The sequence below is a fragment of the Stigmatopora nigra genome, chromosome 1 (assembly GCF_051989575.1).
Source record: "Stigmatopora nigra isolate UIUO_SnigA chromosome 1, RoL_Snig_1.1, whole genome shotgun sequence".
Lineage (NCBI taxonomy): Eukaryota > Metazoa > Chordata > Actinopteri > Syngnathiformes > Syngnathidae > Stigmatopora > Stigmatopora nigra.
This window is the reverse complement of record NC_135508.1, coordinates 4,539,377-4,557,145: the sequence shown is the minus strand read 5'-3', so window position 1 is coordinate 4,557,145 and position 17,769 is coordinate 4,539,377. Positions and strand designations below refer to the sequence as shown.

Here is a 17,769-nt window from a genome sequence, read left to right as displayed (position 1 = left end):
TAATATATACATGTCTAGCAGGCTGTTCACATGATAGAGGCAATTAAAATTTTAGGTACATTTGGGGGATTAGAAACAAAATTTAGGTGATAGACTCCAATTGGGAAAGGGTGCAGGAGAAAATATGCTATATTACAGGAGAGGTTCACTGCAGCTTTATCGGATCTGGGGGAAAAAAAAGGAAAAACATTGTTATGTCAAATGAACCTAACAAGAAATTTTCAACAGTCAAAAATGTAACTAGACTGGTGTTTAATATATGGCTTCGGGTCAGACTTGAACATATAGGAAACTCACAGCGGAACATTTCTTGTGTATGACTAGACATGGAAAAAGACCAAACTGAAAACAACTCCAAAAACAATTATGTCTGCACAATTTAATTGCGACACAAGGAGAATAACTTTCTTTTGAACAAAAGAAAATAATTGAATGCCATAGCTCTTTTCTTAATCTTTAGCGGAATGCTGTACTTTTATACTTGAATTGGAGAAGTAAAATGAATACCACTGAAGTTGTACAATTTAGAATTGAACCACAAATTGTCAAACATTTAGAACATATCTCCTAAGAACTCAGTTTAAAGTTGGACTTTTAAATTATTGCAGAACTGGTTATTTAAAGTCAATGTACCGTATTTTCACGACTATAAGGCGCACCGCATTATAAGGCGCACCCTCAATTAATGACATTTTCCATATATAAGGCGCACTGTATTATAAGGTGAACTGTATTATAAGGCGCACTGTATTATAAGGCGCACTGTCTATTTTGGAGAAAATTTAAGACTTTTAAGTGCACCTTATAGTCGTGAAAATACGGTAATTGCTATTGACTTCCAGGTATGAAGGTACTCACTACACAGTCACCTCTAGAGCCAGCCATTGTTGATGTTTTGGATTTTTTTTTGTATAAAATCTTGCATTGGGGGAGGAGCTATATGATGGAAGATTTTGTAAACTAAGATGGCATCTGCATATTTAACAGTATTGTTTCAGTTCAGGCGTTTGTGTTTTTTTAATATCTGACAGTGGTGTTTTTTTGTTTTCGGGTTTTTTCCATATATAAGGCGCACTGAATTATAAGGCGCACTGGATTATAAGGCGCACTGGATTATAAGGCGCACTGTCTATTTTGGAGAAAATTTAAGACTTTTAAGTGCGCATCTTAGAGGGAACATTGGTTACGGGGTTACTTTGCTTACTCAGCCATTTGTATTGCCATACAGCAATAAAGTTCTTTTAAACAGTACAATTGGTGCATACTCGAAATCCAAAACCTACAAAAGAAAACAAAACCCTACCGTGTATTTGTCCCATTTCTTCTCAGGGTCATATGGTTCCCAGCGACTAGCGGGGAAGATGTGCTTGTTTTTTTCATACCAGCTCCTCAAAACGACTTTACCTGCGTGAGACTAAAGAAGAAGAACAAGTGTATTAAGATAAAATAAAAACAATTGCTGCTAATAATAGGCTTCACCTCATCTTTCTCTACAGTGGCATCATTGACCAGACGGATGTCATCGTGGACATCAAAGCTGAAGAGAGGACCTTTTAAGGAATAAAAAAGCAAAAACAAATCTTCAATGAAAAAAGTATGATAACAGTTATTGTGTTTAGTGACCACCTGAAAGAATACAGTGTTCCCTCGGTTATTGCGGTTAATGGGGACCGGGACCACCCGCGATAAGTGAATTTCCGCGAAGTAGGGATGCCCCTTCAAAAATGCTTAATTTTAATGTATTTTTTTTTTTTTACCCCCCTGTATACAGTACACCATATAGAATATGGGTAGAGAGAGTGAAATTCCTGTTATAACAAAAAAAAACTGTAAAATATGTTGTCTCAATGTAATATTTGTATTTTTTTTCTCCCCAAAAAATCCACGAAGCTCTGAATCCGCAGTGTCTGAACCGCGAAGTAGCGAGGGAACACTGTACATAGAATTGGACAGCACAAAAGCAATTATTGAAAAGAGAGCAAGTAATCTGGCATAAACAGTCTATTCAGGGACTATAGACATTCTTGTAATAGTTTTACCTACATTATATATATTTTTTTTCTTAACAGGACAAACGCACAGGTCTGAATTTTCCCAAAAAGGAATTTACTGGCTTCTAATTTTAAATTCAAGTTATATTAAATTTGTTGTGGGCATAATAATGTGATCATATATTTCTACGTATTTGTCACTGTAACAAAGGGGGGGATTATAACTACGACATGACAAATATAAAATAAAGACCCATTTTTTTTACTTGGGCTTGCACTGCCAGAAAACATGTTTCAAAATAAGTGTGGAATAATTCTAATGGTTAACCTACCAGATTTCCCTCTGGCTTTGGTCACAATAAAGTCATAAAAGCTGTGGTGCTGAAATCAGAGAAAAAGGGGATCACCACAACTCAAATTTTAGGTATTTACCTCATTCTCCGTCCTTGACGGTGCTAGACGTTTAATTCCCATTGACCACTTCCAGGCCTCCTAGTACAACTAGATTGGACGTGCAGCACCGGAAATGGCAGTGAATGGGTTAATGTGTTGAAAAATCTAATCACTACTCACATGTGGGATGATCAGATCTTCTTTAATATACATAAGCTGCTCAACTCCAGCAGACCTGAAAAGAAAACAATACTTTATATTTAGTAACACTTTTCACAATTTCCTGATATCACTAAACAGGTCTGCAAAGGTCAAGATGTCAAAAAGAAAACATGTGGTTTATATTTTGTGTCAAGTTTAATCAAGTTTTAATAAAGAATTACTAGCTATAATTGTACAAACATTCTAGTGCTTGTAATCAATGTTCCCGTCTTAATTTTCGTTGGTCTGGGCAGAAAGACAACCTCCCTGAGTGCACTGAGTACCAGTGTGATGACATCATCATTGCTCGTTATGGGCACACCAGTATCACACCTGCCATAAGCAGGTGCATGTCAATGTTCCCTCTAATTTTTCATGTAAAACATGCTGTAAAACACGAAAAACATTAGAGTGGACAGAGCTACTGCCACTGGCTCCCGCGTCAACGACGCCATTATGGGGAAAGGGTTAAAAATAATAATAATAATAATATATATACAGGGTTCCCCCGCTACTTCGCGCTTCAGTTAACGCAGAGCTTCGCGGATTTTTTTGGGGAAAAAAAATACAAATATTACATTGAAACAACATATTTTACAGTTTTTATTGTTATAACATGAATTTCACTTTCTCTACCCGTATTCTATATGGTGTACTGTATACAGGCGGTAAAAAAAAATGTTTTTTTTTTTTTTTAAATTAAATTCAAATTAAGCATTTTGGAAGGGGAATCCCTACTTCGCGGAAATGCACTTATCGCGGGTGGTCCCGGTCCCCATTAACCGCAATAAGCGAGGGAACACTGTATATATATTTTTAAATTAAAAAGTTTGGATTTTATTAACTGCGCACCATATGATTGCTGCTACGCAGAGAAGACGACAGTAGTGCACAATTGCGCAAACAGCTTAGAGGGAACATTGCTTGCAATACTTGTATCTGACCTGAGTTCACTGAAATCCTTTCTTAAGACTTCCAGGGCTCTTTGTAGAAAATTCTGCATTGTGTTTCCCTTTTTCATCTGAAGGAGAAACACAAAGAAACCATTAAGGTTGTGAAGAGCGGACCATTTTTATGCTAAAGTTGTTCTTTTATTCTATGTGGGCTGTGCTCTACTTTGACAGTTTTGCGATGGCCGGATCCATCCCAGTAGCTGAAGGTAATCTCGATCTCTTCGCCTGAAAGCAAAGGTTAAAAGCATGATTTTTTTGGTGTAAATGGGATCAAACTGAAAATTTTTAGAGCAAAAATATGTTGTTATCTGGCAGATTTTGACACTCACTCTTGATCTTTTCTTGTTTGAGTTCCCATTCCTGCCTGAGTTCTTCTCGAAGACGATTTTCCTCCTCCTGACCACAAGAATTTAGGCGAAAATAAGGAAAAATTATAACCTTAATTTGCACAATGTTCTTTTATGCCATATTGTTTTACCCACTACATATTAGCAATGCGCTATTTTAGCTTCAGTCCTGATTAGGGTTATAATGGAACCAATCACAGCTAATTTAAAAGGTAATAAAATAAGTACAATTACCAAAATTAACGTAATGATGGTTGCATCTTCAATGCAAATTAATCTCATGTCAAAATGGATATTTTAAGTCACCCCATTAACAAGGCACTTATTCTAGGGTTAATTTTATCATCCCTTGAATGCAACATTGTACTTTTCCCCTTTGGTACGGGCACATTTCTTCTTGGGAAAAAAATGAGGTCCCTAAGTTGAGGCGATTTGTAATTGGCATGGAAACAGGATAAAAGTAAAGTTTTACAGATGAGCCAATGATTGTGAAATTATTGAATCCCACCTCTCGGTCACGATCAGGGAGGAAACTTGTATCCACATCTGGATTTTTTCCAAGCTTTTTCTTCTTTACAGGGAGATCTATAAGAGAAAGATAAGTTATGCATCAAAGATTGTTTTTCCCTTCTTCCATGAGAAAAGATAGGCCTTTGCAATGGCTATAGCAAACCAATATTTTTAGAATTGAGTATTCAACCAATGTCAGTCATTATACATATATTATACATGATCAACTTTTGCATCAATATATTTGAATCTCAAATAAAACTACAATGGAGGTTCGCTATCTGCTGGGAATGGTGTTTTTTGTTAGTTTTTTATGAAATTAACGTTAAATTAATTTGAAACACAAATGTTTCAGTGACGCTAACCCAGTGGTGTCAAACATACGGCCCGTGGGCCGGATCAGGCCCGTCTGGTGGTTTGGTACGGCCCGGGGAAGAAAGCTGCATTGTATAAAAAAAATATGAATTTTCTTTAAAAATTGTAGTTCTTGTATTATCCGCTAGGGGCGCAGTGTTTTAGTACGTGCAGACATGAATTGACATTTATGTTCTTATGTTATTTTCTTGTTCATAATATATTGTCCATAATGTAAAAGGAAAATTCTGTTAATAAACATTTTGATAATTTACTCATTCTTTGGACTAATTTTTAGTATTAGTGACTAATACAAAGGAAAAAAGTGGGCTTATTGTTAGTTCTACGTCATTTTGCAATGAGTTTACTGGTCCAGCCCGCTTGATCTCAAATTAAGCTGTATTCGGCCCGCAGACCAAAGGGAGCTTGACACCCCTGCGCTAACCTTTTTGAATGTATACTATGTTGATTGAAAAGCATCGCATTGTCTGAATGAGGCTAAACGTCTGATAAGCAACAGTTTGGTCAATGACATCCTGAACTGGATTCAAAGAAATAAATCATAATGATTATAACATAGCATAAAAACCAAAGAACAGGACTTGATCCACAAAATATATATTTTAACAATCCTTAAGTTCAGACTCACATTCCAGTTCCTCTTCTTCTTCTTCCTCATCGTCTTCCTCTTCCTTTTCCTCCTCCTCATCTTCATCATCATCATCACCATCATCTTCGGGATTGAATGACAAACTGGCAATTTTTCTTTTCTGTTCTTCTTTCCTCTTTTTCTCCTTCTGCTTCTCGAGCTTGCTGCAAAAATGGTGAGGAGAATGTAATGAATGACTTGATAATGACTCTATATGGCAACATCTTTACTTTACAAGAAAATATGTTTGACTCACAGCTGGAGTTCCTTAGATTGTTCCTTCTTTGCCAATTGCTTCTCTCGTTCTTTCACAAGGGCCTCTTGTTTAGCTTTCATATCATTCAGTGTCACCAGACCTAATAAAGAGATAGAATAAACAGGTCAAAGACAATCAAACCACTGCTTATTTTAGTCTTTTAAAGTATAATGCATGAGACAAATTGGGAGAAAATATACAAACCAACTGTGCTGGACTTTAACTCTGCCTCTACAGCATCATAATGAGCGGAAAACTTCTTGTCGATGTTGGATTTCACCATGTTGTCCTGCAAAAATGATTTAAAAAACAATGGAAAACATACTATAGCTGCAAATATTGAAATTGCATATTAAATCAAGGGTGTCAGACTCGGCTAAGGTACGCGGGCCGCATTAACGTCAACTCGATTTGACGTGGGCCTGACCATTTTAGATTTTTTTGTTTTTTATAAATGGATTAAATGAACTCGATCAAAAGTCCTAAATATTCCGTTTTTACAGATCTAAAACAATGTTTTTTTATTTAAATCTCGTTTAATCATGATGTTCCATATTAAAGTGGAAAATAGGAAATATTTGTATATATATTTAGATTTTACAAAATTATTTTGAACTAAAAACAGAGAAAACATGGATGAAAAGAATGCACATTTTGATTTAAAAGGGGGGAACATAAGGAAATATAACATACATATATAATCTTTATTTTAATTTGATCCTAAAACAGAAAGTCGGCATTAATGATTCACTTTCTCGGGCCGCACAAAATGATACAGCGGGCCAGATTTGGCCCCCGGGCCGCCACTTTGACACCTGTAGATTTAATCATAACATTTAACACATTGAGTGCATATGTCAAAGATAGTCGGACTGACTCTAAAATGCTCATCATTCGGTGCCATTGACGGCGTTAGACGTCCTGTCCAATTTGATTGGGAAAGGCTAGATAATATTTTTTTTTCTAAAAGCGAACTATCGCAGTCAATTAATGACCGATAGGTTTTCGATTTTAAGGGCTACAAACCTCTGCAATTCTCTGTTTCAATTGTTCAAGTTGTTCTCTCTCCTTTTCTCGTTTTTTCATCAGTTGCATGGCTCTTCCAGCTTCGCTGGCGGCTCCTTTGTATTGAGCCATGTTGTTTTGTTGTTTCTAATAACCCACCACCTACAAGGACAAAGATTTCAAATAATAGAAACAAAAGATAATTATTTAATAAAGGTTTTAATGAAAGATTGTGCCCGAATTTCAGGCTCGATTTACTAGTGAACTTAGCACAACAACAAAAATGGCGGTGGCGCAATGCATTTTGGGTAAGGTGGATGTTGCCTTCATGTCCAGCATCGGAGCTCGTAATTCCTAGTGTTAATCGTTCCAACGATTTTGCATAAACATAAATAGTATATACATAAATTGAGATGTTTTGTGTCATACTAAACAACTTACAATGCATTATATGTTAAAATCACGCATAAAATTTGAAATATTTATTTTATTAGCAGGTTCAGTAAAGCTAAAAGTTAAATGACAGCACATTTTAAATTGTAAATGTAAACAAGTCAGTCATACAATGTGTTTATCTCTCATTTGATGCCAACTCCTGCTTGATATTAAAAATGCAATATGACTACAGCACAGAGCAATAAACATACAAATGGGTGCAATGAAGATGTTCACAGCACAAAAGGACAAGGACCTCAGGCAGGGACAAAAGGTGTTACTGTGGAAGAAACCATTTCCTGAAGAGATTAAAACACAGTAGCTAAAGGGCTATTGTGGTATATAATACCCATTTTTTCCCTCTTGGTGTGCTCTTGGGTGTTTGTGGGCGGGGCTTATTTTAGGAGGATATAAATTTGAGTCCCTCAGATCGAATTGCAGCCCAAGGGGGGAGTTTGTTGTTGGGTGAGAGGAGGCGTTTATCTGGAAAAAACACAACAAACAAAGCACTAACATTTTGCAGAAATTGTTTAATATGGACATAGCATAAGAAGGGGCTTCCAGAAGAAGTGTAGAGCTGATTTTCTCATACCTGATTGGGGATTGGGTGTAATCGTTCTTCAAACATTAATACATTTAGGAATCTGAATTTCTGAGGAGGCTGAGGCGTTTTAATTTTAATTATGCTTTAAGAAATGTTTAAGGGTGTAAAGGCCAACATGGAATCTTTTTGTTTTGTTGCTTCAGGACTTTATTTAAACAGATTGTTGGAGTCTGGTGAAAACAAAGATATAATGCAGATTGAGCTCAAGGTTTGTGTGTGGACCATATTTGATGTTTTTTTTTTTTTTGTCCTTGGTTGAAATTTCAATAAAAAAAACTATTGTCTATTGCAAGGGTGTCAGATTTTATGTGGGCCGGACCATTTTAGATATAATATTTAGATTTTTATTTTTTATTTTTATGAATGGATTAAAAGAACTGGACTAAAAGTTTTTTTATAGATCTGAAAAAAGTGTTTATTTGATATGTTTTTCTTAGGAAGGGAAAATCTCTTTTAATCATTATGTTCCATATTAAAGTGGAAAACAGAACATATTTTTATATATTTTAGTTTTTACAAAATGATTTTTGAACTAAAAACAAAAAAAAATGATTAAAAAATGCAATTATTGATTTAAAAGGGGGAAATATAAAGAAATATAATATACATCTATATCTATCATTTAAATTTGATTTAAATTTGATTTATAGATCTAAAACAATGTTTATTTAAGCTTTTTTCTATATATTTTTAGATTTTAAGAAATTATTTTTGAACTAAAAACACAGAAAAATGGATACAAATATTATAATTATTGATTTAAAAAGGGGGAAAATCAGAAAATTTAATTTTCTATGTATATTTAGCTTTTACAAAATGATTTTTGAACTAAAAACTGAAAAGAAAATGATTAAAAAATTACAATTATTGATTTAAAAGGAGGACAATCAGAAAATTTAATATACATCTATACTCTTCATCTTAATTTAATTTAATCCTAAAACAGAAAGTCGGCACTCATCATTTACTTCCCCGACCCACACAAAATGATGCGGCGGGCCAGATTTGGCCCCGGGGCCGCCACTTTGACACCTATTATCTATTGTGTTAGCATAAGTATAAGTGTAAATACACAGAAAACAGCTTAAAAATCATCATTCTGTCTTTTAATGTCAATATTTTCCCCACACATATACTGTAATTTTACACTTAAAATCTAATGACATGATCAAACGATGAGTTTGGATAAAACGTTGCATCCATTTTGCAAAACAAAATAAACTATATTACATTTATGATTGCAAATTCAACAGGTGAGGGAAGCGATACATGTCAAACCATCTCAAGATAGAAAACAACATACTACACCAGGGGTGTCAAACATACGGCCCGCGGGCCGGATCCGGCCCGTCTGGTGGTTTGGTACGGCCCGGGGGAGAAAGCTGCATTGTATAAAAAAATATGAATTTTCTTTTAAAATTTGTAGTTCTTGTATTATCCGCTAGGGGCGCAGAGTTTTTGTACATGCAGACAACATGAATTGACATTTATTTATGTTCTTATGTTATTCTCTTGTTCATAATATATTGTTCATAATGTAAAAGGAACATTCTTTTAATAAATATTTTGATAATTTACTCATTCTTTGCACTAATTATTAGGATTAGTGACTAATACAAAGGAAAAAAGTGGGCTTATTGTTAGTTCTATGTAATTTTGCCGCAGACCAAAGAGAGTTTGACACCCCTGTACTACACCATTCATTGTGTTCCTAATCATTATGTATTTTAGTGTGTGAGGGTAAATTGTATAGGCATAAATTTCCCAAACTTTGTAGTCATAGTCACAGTTAAAGACAGAAGAAATTGTGAGTTCTCTTCTAGGTTGAGGGCATTTTTTTTGGCTCTTAAGGGAAGTAAAAAGCCACTTCAAACTTTCAAAGGCAAACCTGACCATTTTTAACTCTGCAAAGCCCTGAGTTTTGCCTTGTCGGCCATGTATCACATATGAAAGGGAATGTTTTTTTTAATTTTTTTTCTTTATCACAAGTTTGTCAAATGACTGCATGCGAATTCATATTTTGACACAGCTGCACACAGTAATGTCAATGCAAACATATTTTCATCTCCACTAGCTCTTGCAATGAAGAAAACAGAATGAAAACACAAAAATATTACGAGGCACTGTTTGACATTTGCCTCAAATTGGCTGTCTTTTCCCCTCTTTTAACATTAACGTATCTTCTTAACTATTTCTTTCTAAAACCAGCCACTAGAGAACAGTCTTTAGCTAAACATTAAGCAAGTACCGTATTTTCACGACTATAAGGCGCACTTAAAGTCTTACATTTTCTCCAAAATAGACAGTGCGCCTTATATATGGAAAAAAAAAACGACTGTTGGATATTAAAAAAACACAAACGCCTGAACGGAAACAATACTGTTAAATATGCAGATGCCATCTTACTTTACAACATCTTCCATCATATAGCTTCTCCCTCACTGCAAGATTTTATAAAAAAAAATCCAAAACATCAACAATGGCTGGCTCTAGAGGTGACTGTGTAGTGAGTGAGTGCTTCATACCTGGAAGTCAATAGCAATTACCGCATTTTCACGACTATAAGGCACACTTAAAAGTCTTACATTTTTTCCAAAATAGACAGTGCGCCTTATATATGGAAAAAATGTCATTCATTGAGGGTGCGCCTTATAATGCGGTGCGCCTTATAGTCCTGAAAATACGGTAGTAAACGTATTTGTCATATCGCTTAATTGTTGCTTGGATTTTGAGGAATCCTTAAACTGCATCTTCAAAATTATCAGTGCAAAAATAAACATGCTTTTTGAGGCTTTTAAACTGCATTCAATGCCATTGTCCAAAAATTAAAAATAAATAAATTTCTACTATGTTAAACAAAGATGATCAAATCAAATAAATAGCAGACCTATATATATATATAGAAACTGCCAAATAGCATTCATGTAAAATTTTTAAATTCACCAAATATGGACAAAAGGAGTTCTCGGTCCATATACCACCACTATAAAGAAGTATTAGGGCCATATTTAAATATTTTGGGGAAAATTAATACTCCATGATTAAGGTCATATACCTTAAAGAATACAGTTAATTTAAGAAAGACACAATATTCCTAAAGTTGATTATTTATACATAAAAATAGATTGTATTATAGGAACTAGTAGTTGTAAATAAAGTGTAAATCTAAAAAAAAACGTTGAAGTTCCAAAGAAAATCAGATTTTCATTTTTGTAATACAGTGTTCCCTCGGTTATCGCCGTTAATGGGGACCGGGACCACCCGCGATAAGTGAATTTCGGCGAAGTAGGGATGCCCCTTCAAAAATGTTTAATTAGAATTTAACTTTTTAAAATTTGTATTTATTTCATTTTATTTCCCCCCCGTATACAGTACACCATATAGAATATGGGTAGAGAGAGTGAAATTCATTTTACAACAAAAAAAACTGTAAAATATGTTGTCTCAATGTAATATTTGAATTTTTTTTTTTTTCAAAAAAAAAAAAAAACGCGAAGCTCTGAGTCCGCGGTGGCTGAACCAGCGAAGTAGCGAGGGAACACTGTACAGTTAATTTAAGAAAGACACAATATACCTAAAATTGATTATTTATCCATAAAAATAGATTGTATTATAGGAACTCGTAGTAGTAAATAAAGTGCAAAACTAAAAAAAAGTGGAAGTTCCAAAGAAAATCAGATTCTAATTATAACCCCAGATTCATTTTTGTAAAGTACATTTCTGCATGGTAATATGTGTAAATAAACATGTTACTTTTCCAGCTTGATGTTGTAATGTTAGGATTTTTCTTACCTGGCCCTAATACTCCTTCATTTTAGACAAAACACTTCCCTGATTCTCCAAAAACAGTAGCCCCAAAGTAGATATTTTGGGGCAAAAAGACCAAACAAGACTGAATAACGCGCAAGACATACTGCAATACAGCACCATGTGGCACCATGAGATGGCACAGAAGTAAATACATACACACACACACGCACACATATATTTATATATATATATATAATATATCCTAAAAATAAATCAAGATTTTCCTCAGAATGCTCAACAGGATAGGCATCTTCAAGCTTTATCTCTAAACTTTTAAAATTCTTTACCGAGGTTAAGGTATGTCAGCCAGTCAGTCCACTGGCCGGAAAAGGGCCCGTCCTCGAATTCCAAAGCCCACTTTTTTGGCAACAGGGGCAACTTGAGGGAGGGGAGAAGAAGAAGAGGAGATGGTGGATGGGGAAGAAGAGGAAGAAGAAGGAACTGGAGGCCCTGCAGTTGCAAGGGTTGGCGGTTGCATGGAGGGCTGTCGAGACAGGAGTTCCTTGAACACTGAGTTCATTTGGCGACTGATAATCTCCTGAGTAGCAGGGAAACCAAGATAGATAGATAGATAGGATTACAATTAAAACAACAGAAAAACGTTCCTGTTTGAATAACAACAGCGTGAACGAGAACACCTGGACGGACAGAACACCAAAGTATACATAGCATACCTGTCAACTTGTACGTTTTATACGTATTTTCTACGTATTTTATACGGTTTTTTTACCATTTCAAATCATGTACGCCGTACACCGACTTTTGTACGGGGAAATTAAAAAAAATCGCCAATATTTATGAAAACTGATCTCAACAAGACCGTTTTGGCTAAAATCCAGATAGTCTCGTAGGCTGTTAGCTAACGACGCTACTGTCGTCGATCGTATGTATTTTTTTGGCGGTGCGTACGGCAACATCGATAAAGGATGACATGCTTATGCGCAGATATACATAGAGTAAATATCGTGGAAGCAAGCATGGAGGAGCCACCTAGTAAGAAACGAGTTACCGCGAGTAAACATGCGTCGTACGGTTTTTGTACGTTTTTTTGGGGGTTTGTACGGGGAATCATTTATAAGGGCGATTATCGGCAGAGGTTGACAGGTATGACATAGTATAAGAGTAACATTGGTGACTCGAATTGATGATGGGCGCTGGTGGACCGCAAACTTGCGGTTTGGTAAGTATTCTACTAATAAAAAAATCCTATTTACGAAAGCACTACTGGAACGAATTAATTTTGTAAGTAGAGGTACCTCTGTATATTTGTAGAAAATACTTTTGCGATTGGAGAATTTCCCTACTACAAAATAAAGGTACTGTTGACTCATTCTAGCAATATACTCCAAGTCAGTGATTACTACTTCTTGTAGTACATAGTCTCAAACAATGTTCCCTCGAATTTTTCGTTGGTCTGGGCAGAAAGACAACCTCACTGAGCGCACTGAGTACCAGTGTGAGAAACATCATCATTGCTCGCTATGGGCACACCAGTATCACATCTGCCATAAGCAGGTGTATGTTAATGGTCCATCTAATTTTTTCATGTAAAACATGCTGTAAAACACTAAAAACATAAGAGTATACAGAGCTACTGCCACTGGCTGCCATGTAAACGGCGCTATCATGGGGAAAGGGGTAAAAAAAAGTGGATTTTATTTACTGCGCGCCATATGACTGCTGCTGCGCAGAGAAGACGAGAGTAGTGCACATTTTAGAGGGAACATTGTTCTCAAATCTCAAATTATGAGTCCATACTATCCCTGAAGGCAATATACCAAATAGGATGCGCCAAATAAGTGAACAAAAAAAAATCTACCAACCTTCTCAACTGTTGTCTTTTCTACTTGAACAAATGCAGGTTTGTCTGCAGGTTTAAACCCTGCCTGTCTCACAGTGTCCAGCGTGTGTCTTCGCTCCTGAGACCTGAAACCCAAATGCATGAATTTTCAAATCATAACACTACAGGGTTTTTTTTCTTCTGTATTTTGTAGCAGCAGAACTACTCAATGATTCAAGTGTTACATGATTTTTTAGTCAATATATTTAACTCATTGGCTGCCTCTGGATAATCAACTGCTAAATCTCCCATTGAAACTGGAACATAATGCATTTCCAGATATCCCAGTTAAAATGAATTTTGACATTAAGGGCATCAAACGAGTTCTTTGTTGTACAGTGTTCCCTCGCTACTTCGCGGTTCAGCCACCGCGGATTCAGAGCGTCACGTTTTTTTGGGAAAAAAATATATAAAAAAATACAAATATTACATTGAAACAACATATTTTACAGTTTTTTTTTTGTTATAACATGAACTTCACTCTCTCTACCTGTATTCTATATGGTGTACTGTATACAGGGGGGTAAAAAAAATAAATAAATTAAATTCAAATTAAGCATTTTTGAAGGGGAATCCCTACTTTGCGGAAATTCACTTATCGCGGGTGGTCCCGGTCCCCATTAACCCCGATAACCGAGGGAACACTGTATTTGTCTTACACTGGCAAATGGCGTGCCGCTGGGGAGGATGGTGGCTTTCGACCAGGGCTGCCATCACTCCCTCGTTGTCGCCCAGGCAACGACGCACCATCACTGTTCACTCGCATTCTGTTATAAAACACAGAGAGGAACATTCAAAAACCTCTTGACTAGTGCAAATCTATGAGGGACTAAACATTTGTACCCAAGGTATTAGATTTACATAAACAGTACAGTACATAAATTAGTCATGTTCGCACACTGCAATTTGTCTGATAGACTTAAAATTAGCAGCAATGGTTTAAATCAGTGTATCCCAATCTTTTTTGAGCCGTGGCACACTTTTTGCATTGAAAAAAATCTCAAGGGACACCACCATCTGAAAATCTTTGTCGCCTATATTTATAATAGTTCTTCTCATCGAAGTTTTATCAGCAGAAATCGCATCCAAAATTATTCCAAAATCTAATTTTTCACAATGACCTAATGTCACGGAAATTTGGCCTGTGGACCCTGAACAACTTCCAGTTTGATTGATGCAAATAACCAAGTAAAGTTATTGATCGCATCATTTTATGATTTTTCTCCAAATATTACTTAAATCTCCTAATATTCCGCAAAAAAAAAAATGTTCTCACACAGACTTTACGTCGGCAAAAGTTGATGCCCTTGAAACCAGACAACTTCCGTTTCGACTTAGAGAAAGAGCAAAAAAATTACTGTTTGACAACTTGAATCAAATAATAGTACAATCTACAATTTAACGTCCATCATATTTTGATTTGAACCTTGTAATAGTTCCATTTTAATCTCCTTATATTCATATAAATTTTTCTCTCTCAATATCACATTGTATGACTTCTTGCAATTTCCCACGGCACACCTGACCATTGCTCACGGCACACCAGTGTGCCGCGGCACAGTGGTTGGGAAACACTGGTTTAAATGATATTTAATTATATTCATGTTTTGAAGGATGACAATGTGAATTATTATACCTAACAGTGTTTTCTGTGTGAGAATCTTCTGCTGTCAGATTTCCAGTGCTTCCACCACCTCCTCCTCCTCCTCCTTCATCCCGTTTCCCTCTATCTATCCTGTAGGAGAAGAAAATCAATGTTTCTTTAGTTATTTTAAGTATTATTAATATTACATTTAAGTATGAGTTGAGGTTTAATTAATGCAATGGAAAATTATATTTTTACTTCATGTTAATTGAAGGAAAAATGTTAATGGTTAAAAAGTATTTTTTTATTTTTATTTATTTCTTTTTTAAATCATTAAATCATTTTTCCTATCGTTCGGCTCGAGGTCATAAACTGCCGCCTAGTCCACTCTCACATGAATTTATCCAAGGATTGTTTATACAGCAACTCACCCAATCTGGGGCTTCGAGATCGTTTGTTCTCTTTTGCAACGGAGCCAGGGTCACTGTCCAATAACAAAGTTGTTGTTTCTGCCACTTCCATAACCCTCGTGACACTTCGGGGTTCTTTATGTAATTGTTATATGATTGTTAGGTCAAATGAAGCCGTGATTGTTTTTATCCAAATGCCTTAAAGCCGTACGCGAAATACTGTTCGAGAGGATACTTTTGAAGACATCCTCCCTTAAGGTTCTTATCTGTGATCCAATCTATTTAATTAAATGTCAATAATTGAATAAGATGTCTGCCTGCAGTTATTGATAATTACAAAGAAGGGTAATTATTAATGAACCTATCAGTTAGTAAATACATGAACGATGCTTGAATATAAGTGCTGAAAACGTGCATAAACTAAGCAAAATTGATGCCAGGGTGGAAATTATTGTTTGGGCTATATCGAGGTAAGACAAATGGCCGGTTTTTCCAAGACTTAAAATACAAAAAAGTACAAAATTCACCATAATCTAATTAATCATCCTCGAGAAAAAAATCTGTCTCCAAGGATCTACACCTATACATCCCTAGAACATACCGACCAAATTTCATTCTGATCGATCAACAACTTTTACCAATTTTAGTTATTTTTCTCTCAAAAAGAAGAACAACAAACAAAGCAGGTGTGGTTTTGAGACCTCCCTCCTCATGATCGTATAAAGGCACTCACCCTTCCAAGAAACTGATGTACTTGTGTGGAATGAGACCTTTGATTCCTCCTGCTTCACCCCTCCACCAATCCGAAGAGGCCTTACTGTGAAGAATAAGAAGCTCTCCCTGCTTGAAAGACAGTTCTGCTGGAGACCTTGCGGTGTAGTCGAACATTGCCACAGCTTCCCATTCTATGTGAACATGAAAAAGACGTGATATCATATTGTGAAACAGAATTGAAAATGAGAAAAGGGATGATACAATTATTGCCATATCTGTAAATCAAGGGTGTCAGAGTCGGGTTGGTTCGCGAGCCGCTTTAACGTCAACTTGATTTCACGTGGGTCGGACTATTTTAGATATAATATTTAGATTTTTTTTTAAATAAAAGAATTAAAAGAACTGGATTAAAAGCCCTGAATATTCAGTATTTTAATAGATCTAAAACAATGTTTATTTTAGCTTTTTTATGTATTTGGAAATTTTACTAAATGATTTTTGAACTAGAAACACAGAAAAAATTGATTTAAAATGACAATTATTGATTTAAATTGATTAAAAGAACTGAATTAAAAGCCCTGAATATTAGTTTTTTATAGATCTAAAACATTGTTTATTTGAGCTTTTTTAAATATATTTTTATATTTTACAAAAGGATTTTTGAACTAAAAACTGAAAAAAATGATTAAAAAATTACAATTATTGATTTAAAAGATAGATAGATTTAGATTTTTTTAAATAAATGGATTAAAAGAACTGGATTACAATCCCTGAATATTCATTTTTTACTGATCTAAAACAATGTTTAATTTAGCTTTTTTTATATATTTTTTTAGATTTTACTAAATTATTTTTGAACTAAAAACACAGAAAAAATGGATTGAAAATTGCAATTATTGATTTAAAAGGGGGAAAATCAGGAAATATAATGTACATCTATACTCTTAATTTTAATTTGACCCTAAAACAAAAAGTCGGCACTCATCATTTATTTTCCGGGCCACACAAAATGATGCGGCGGGCCGGATTCGGCCCCCGGGCCGCCACTTTGACACATGCTGTAAATGTAACTGGAGAGGAAGTAGTAATGTGTTTCTTTGTTGTGTGTGCTTGTACGTATTCTTCTCACCATCCTCACTGGGTAGATGTTCAGGCTCTCCATCTCCCTCCTCTGTGATTGGTTCGCTGCAGAAAAAGCAAAATGTACATTTGTGGTGACAATTTTTATTTTCTTTAATTCGATACAAATTATAGGCCATCTCAATATATTCTCCTAATATTTACACAGCTGATGATGCAATCTGCCTATTTTATCCTCAAACCTAGTGTGGTGAGTTGCAATTGAAAAGCATTTGGCATCAAACTCAACTCACTTTTTGGTCTATGAATTGAATTGAGTTGAATGAATGTATTGTCATTACACAAGTACAGTCTTCCCCCGCTACTTCGCGGTTCAGCTACTGCGGACTCAGAGCTTCGTATTACATTGAAACAACATATTTTACAGTTTTTTTTTTTTGTTATAACATGAATTTCACTCTCTCTACCTGTATTCTATATGGTGTACTGTATACAGGGGGTTAAAAATAATATATACTTTTTTAAATTAAATTCAAATTAAGCATTTTTGAAGGGGAATCCCTACTTCGCGGAAATTCACTTATCGCGGGTGATCCCGGTCCCCATTAACCGCGATAAGCGAGGGAACACTG

The 17,769-nt window shown here is 35.3% G+C and overlaps 2 protein-coding genes across 3 annotated transcripts in view; both read right to left on the bottom strand.

Moving 5' to 3' along the window:
* Nucleotides 1-4: 4 nt before the first annotated feature.
* On the bottom strand, nucleotides 5-6,961 carry fam50a (family with sequence similarity 50 member A). Its single transcript, XM_077719338.1, has 13 exons — nucleotides 6,681-6,961; nucleotides 5,859-5,943; nucleotides 5,655-5,754; nucleotides 5,399-5,562; nucleotides 4,394-4,470; nucleotides 3,868-3,934; nucleotides 3,702-3,763; nucleotides 3,530-3,606; nucleotides 2,565-2,619; nucleotides 2,324-2,372; nucleotides 1,480-1,550; nucleotides 1,304-1,414; nucleotides 5-165 (listed from the first exon to the last, which is right to left on the bottom strand). The coding sequence occupies exons 1-13, from the start codon at nucleotides 6,789-6,791 to the stop codon at nucleotides 157-159; spliced, it is 1,038 nt and encodes a 345-aa protein (XP_077575464.1). The 5' UTR covers nucleotides 6,792-6,961; the 3' UTR covers nucleotides 5-156.
* A 3,252-nt stretch (nucleotides 6,962-10,213) lies between these two features.
* The window catches only part of arhgap4b (Rho GTPase activating protein 4b), a 31,090-nt gene continuing 23,534 nt past the window's right edge, over nucleotides 10,214-17,769 (bottom strand). For both annotated transcript variants that reach the window (XM_077722128.1, XM_077722139.1), the window contains exons 19-24: nucleotides 17,187-17,242; nucleotides 16,077-16,248; nucleotides 14,985-15,083; nucleotides 14,008-14,115; nucleotides 13,332-13,434; nucleotides 10,214-12,046 (exon numbers count right to left, since the gene is read on the bottom strand). In XM_077722128.1, coding sequence (XP_077578254.1) covers nucleotides 11,819-12,046; nucleotides 13,332-13,434; nucleotides 14,008-14,115; nucleotides 14,985-15,083; nucleotides 16,077-16,248; nucleotides 17,187-17,242 — 766 coding nt within the window. In that variant the 3' untranslated portion in view covers nucleotides 10,214-11,818. The remainder of the gene's footprint in view (nucleotides 12,047-13,331; nucleotides 13,435-14,007; nucleotides 14,116-14,984; nucleotides 15,084-16,076; nucleotides 16,249-17,186; nucleotides 17,243-17,769) is intronic.

Coding starts and splice junctions, on each gene's coding strand:
- fam50a (XM_077719338.1), bottom strand. CDS start 6,791: ATGGCTCAATACAAAGGAGCCGCCAGCGAAGCTGGAAGAGCCATGCAA. Junction 3,607..3,701: donor GCCATCGCAAAACTGTCAAA/GTAGAGCACAGC, acceptor TTTCTCCTTCAG/ATGAAAAAGGGAAACACAAT. Junction 2,373..2,564: donor AAGATCTGATCATCCCACAT/GTGAGTAGTGAT, acceptor CTCTGATTTCAG/CACCACAGCTTTTATGACTT.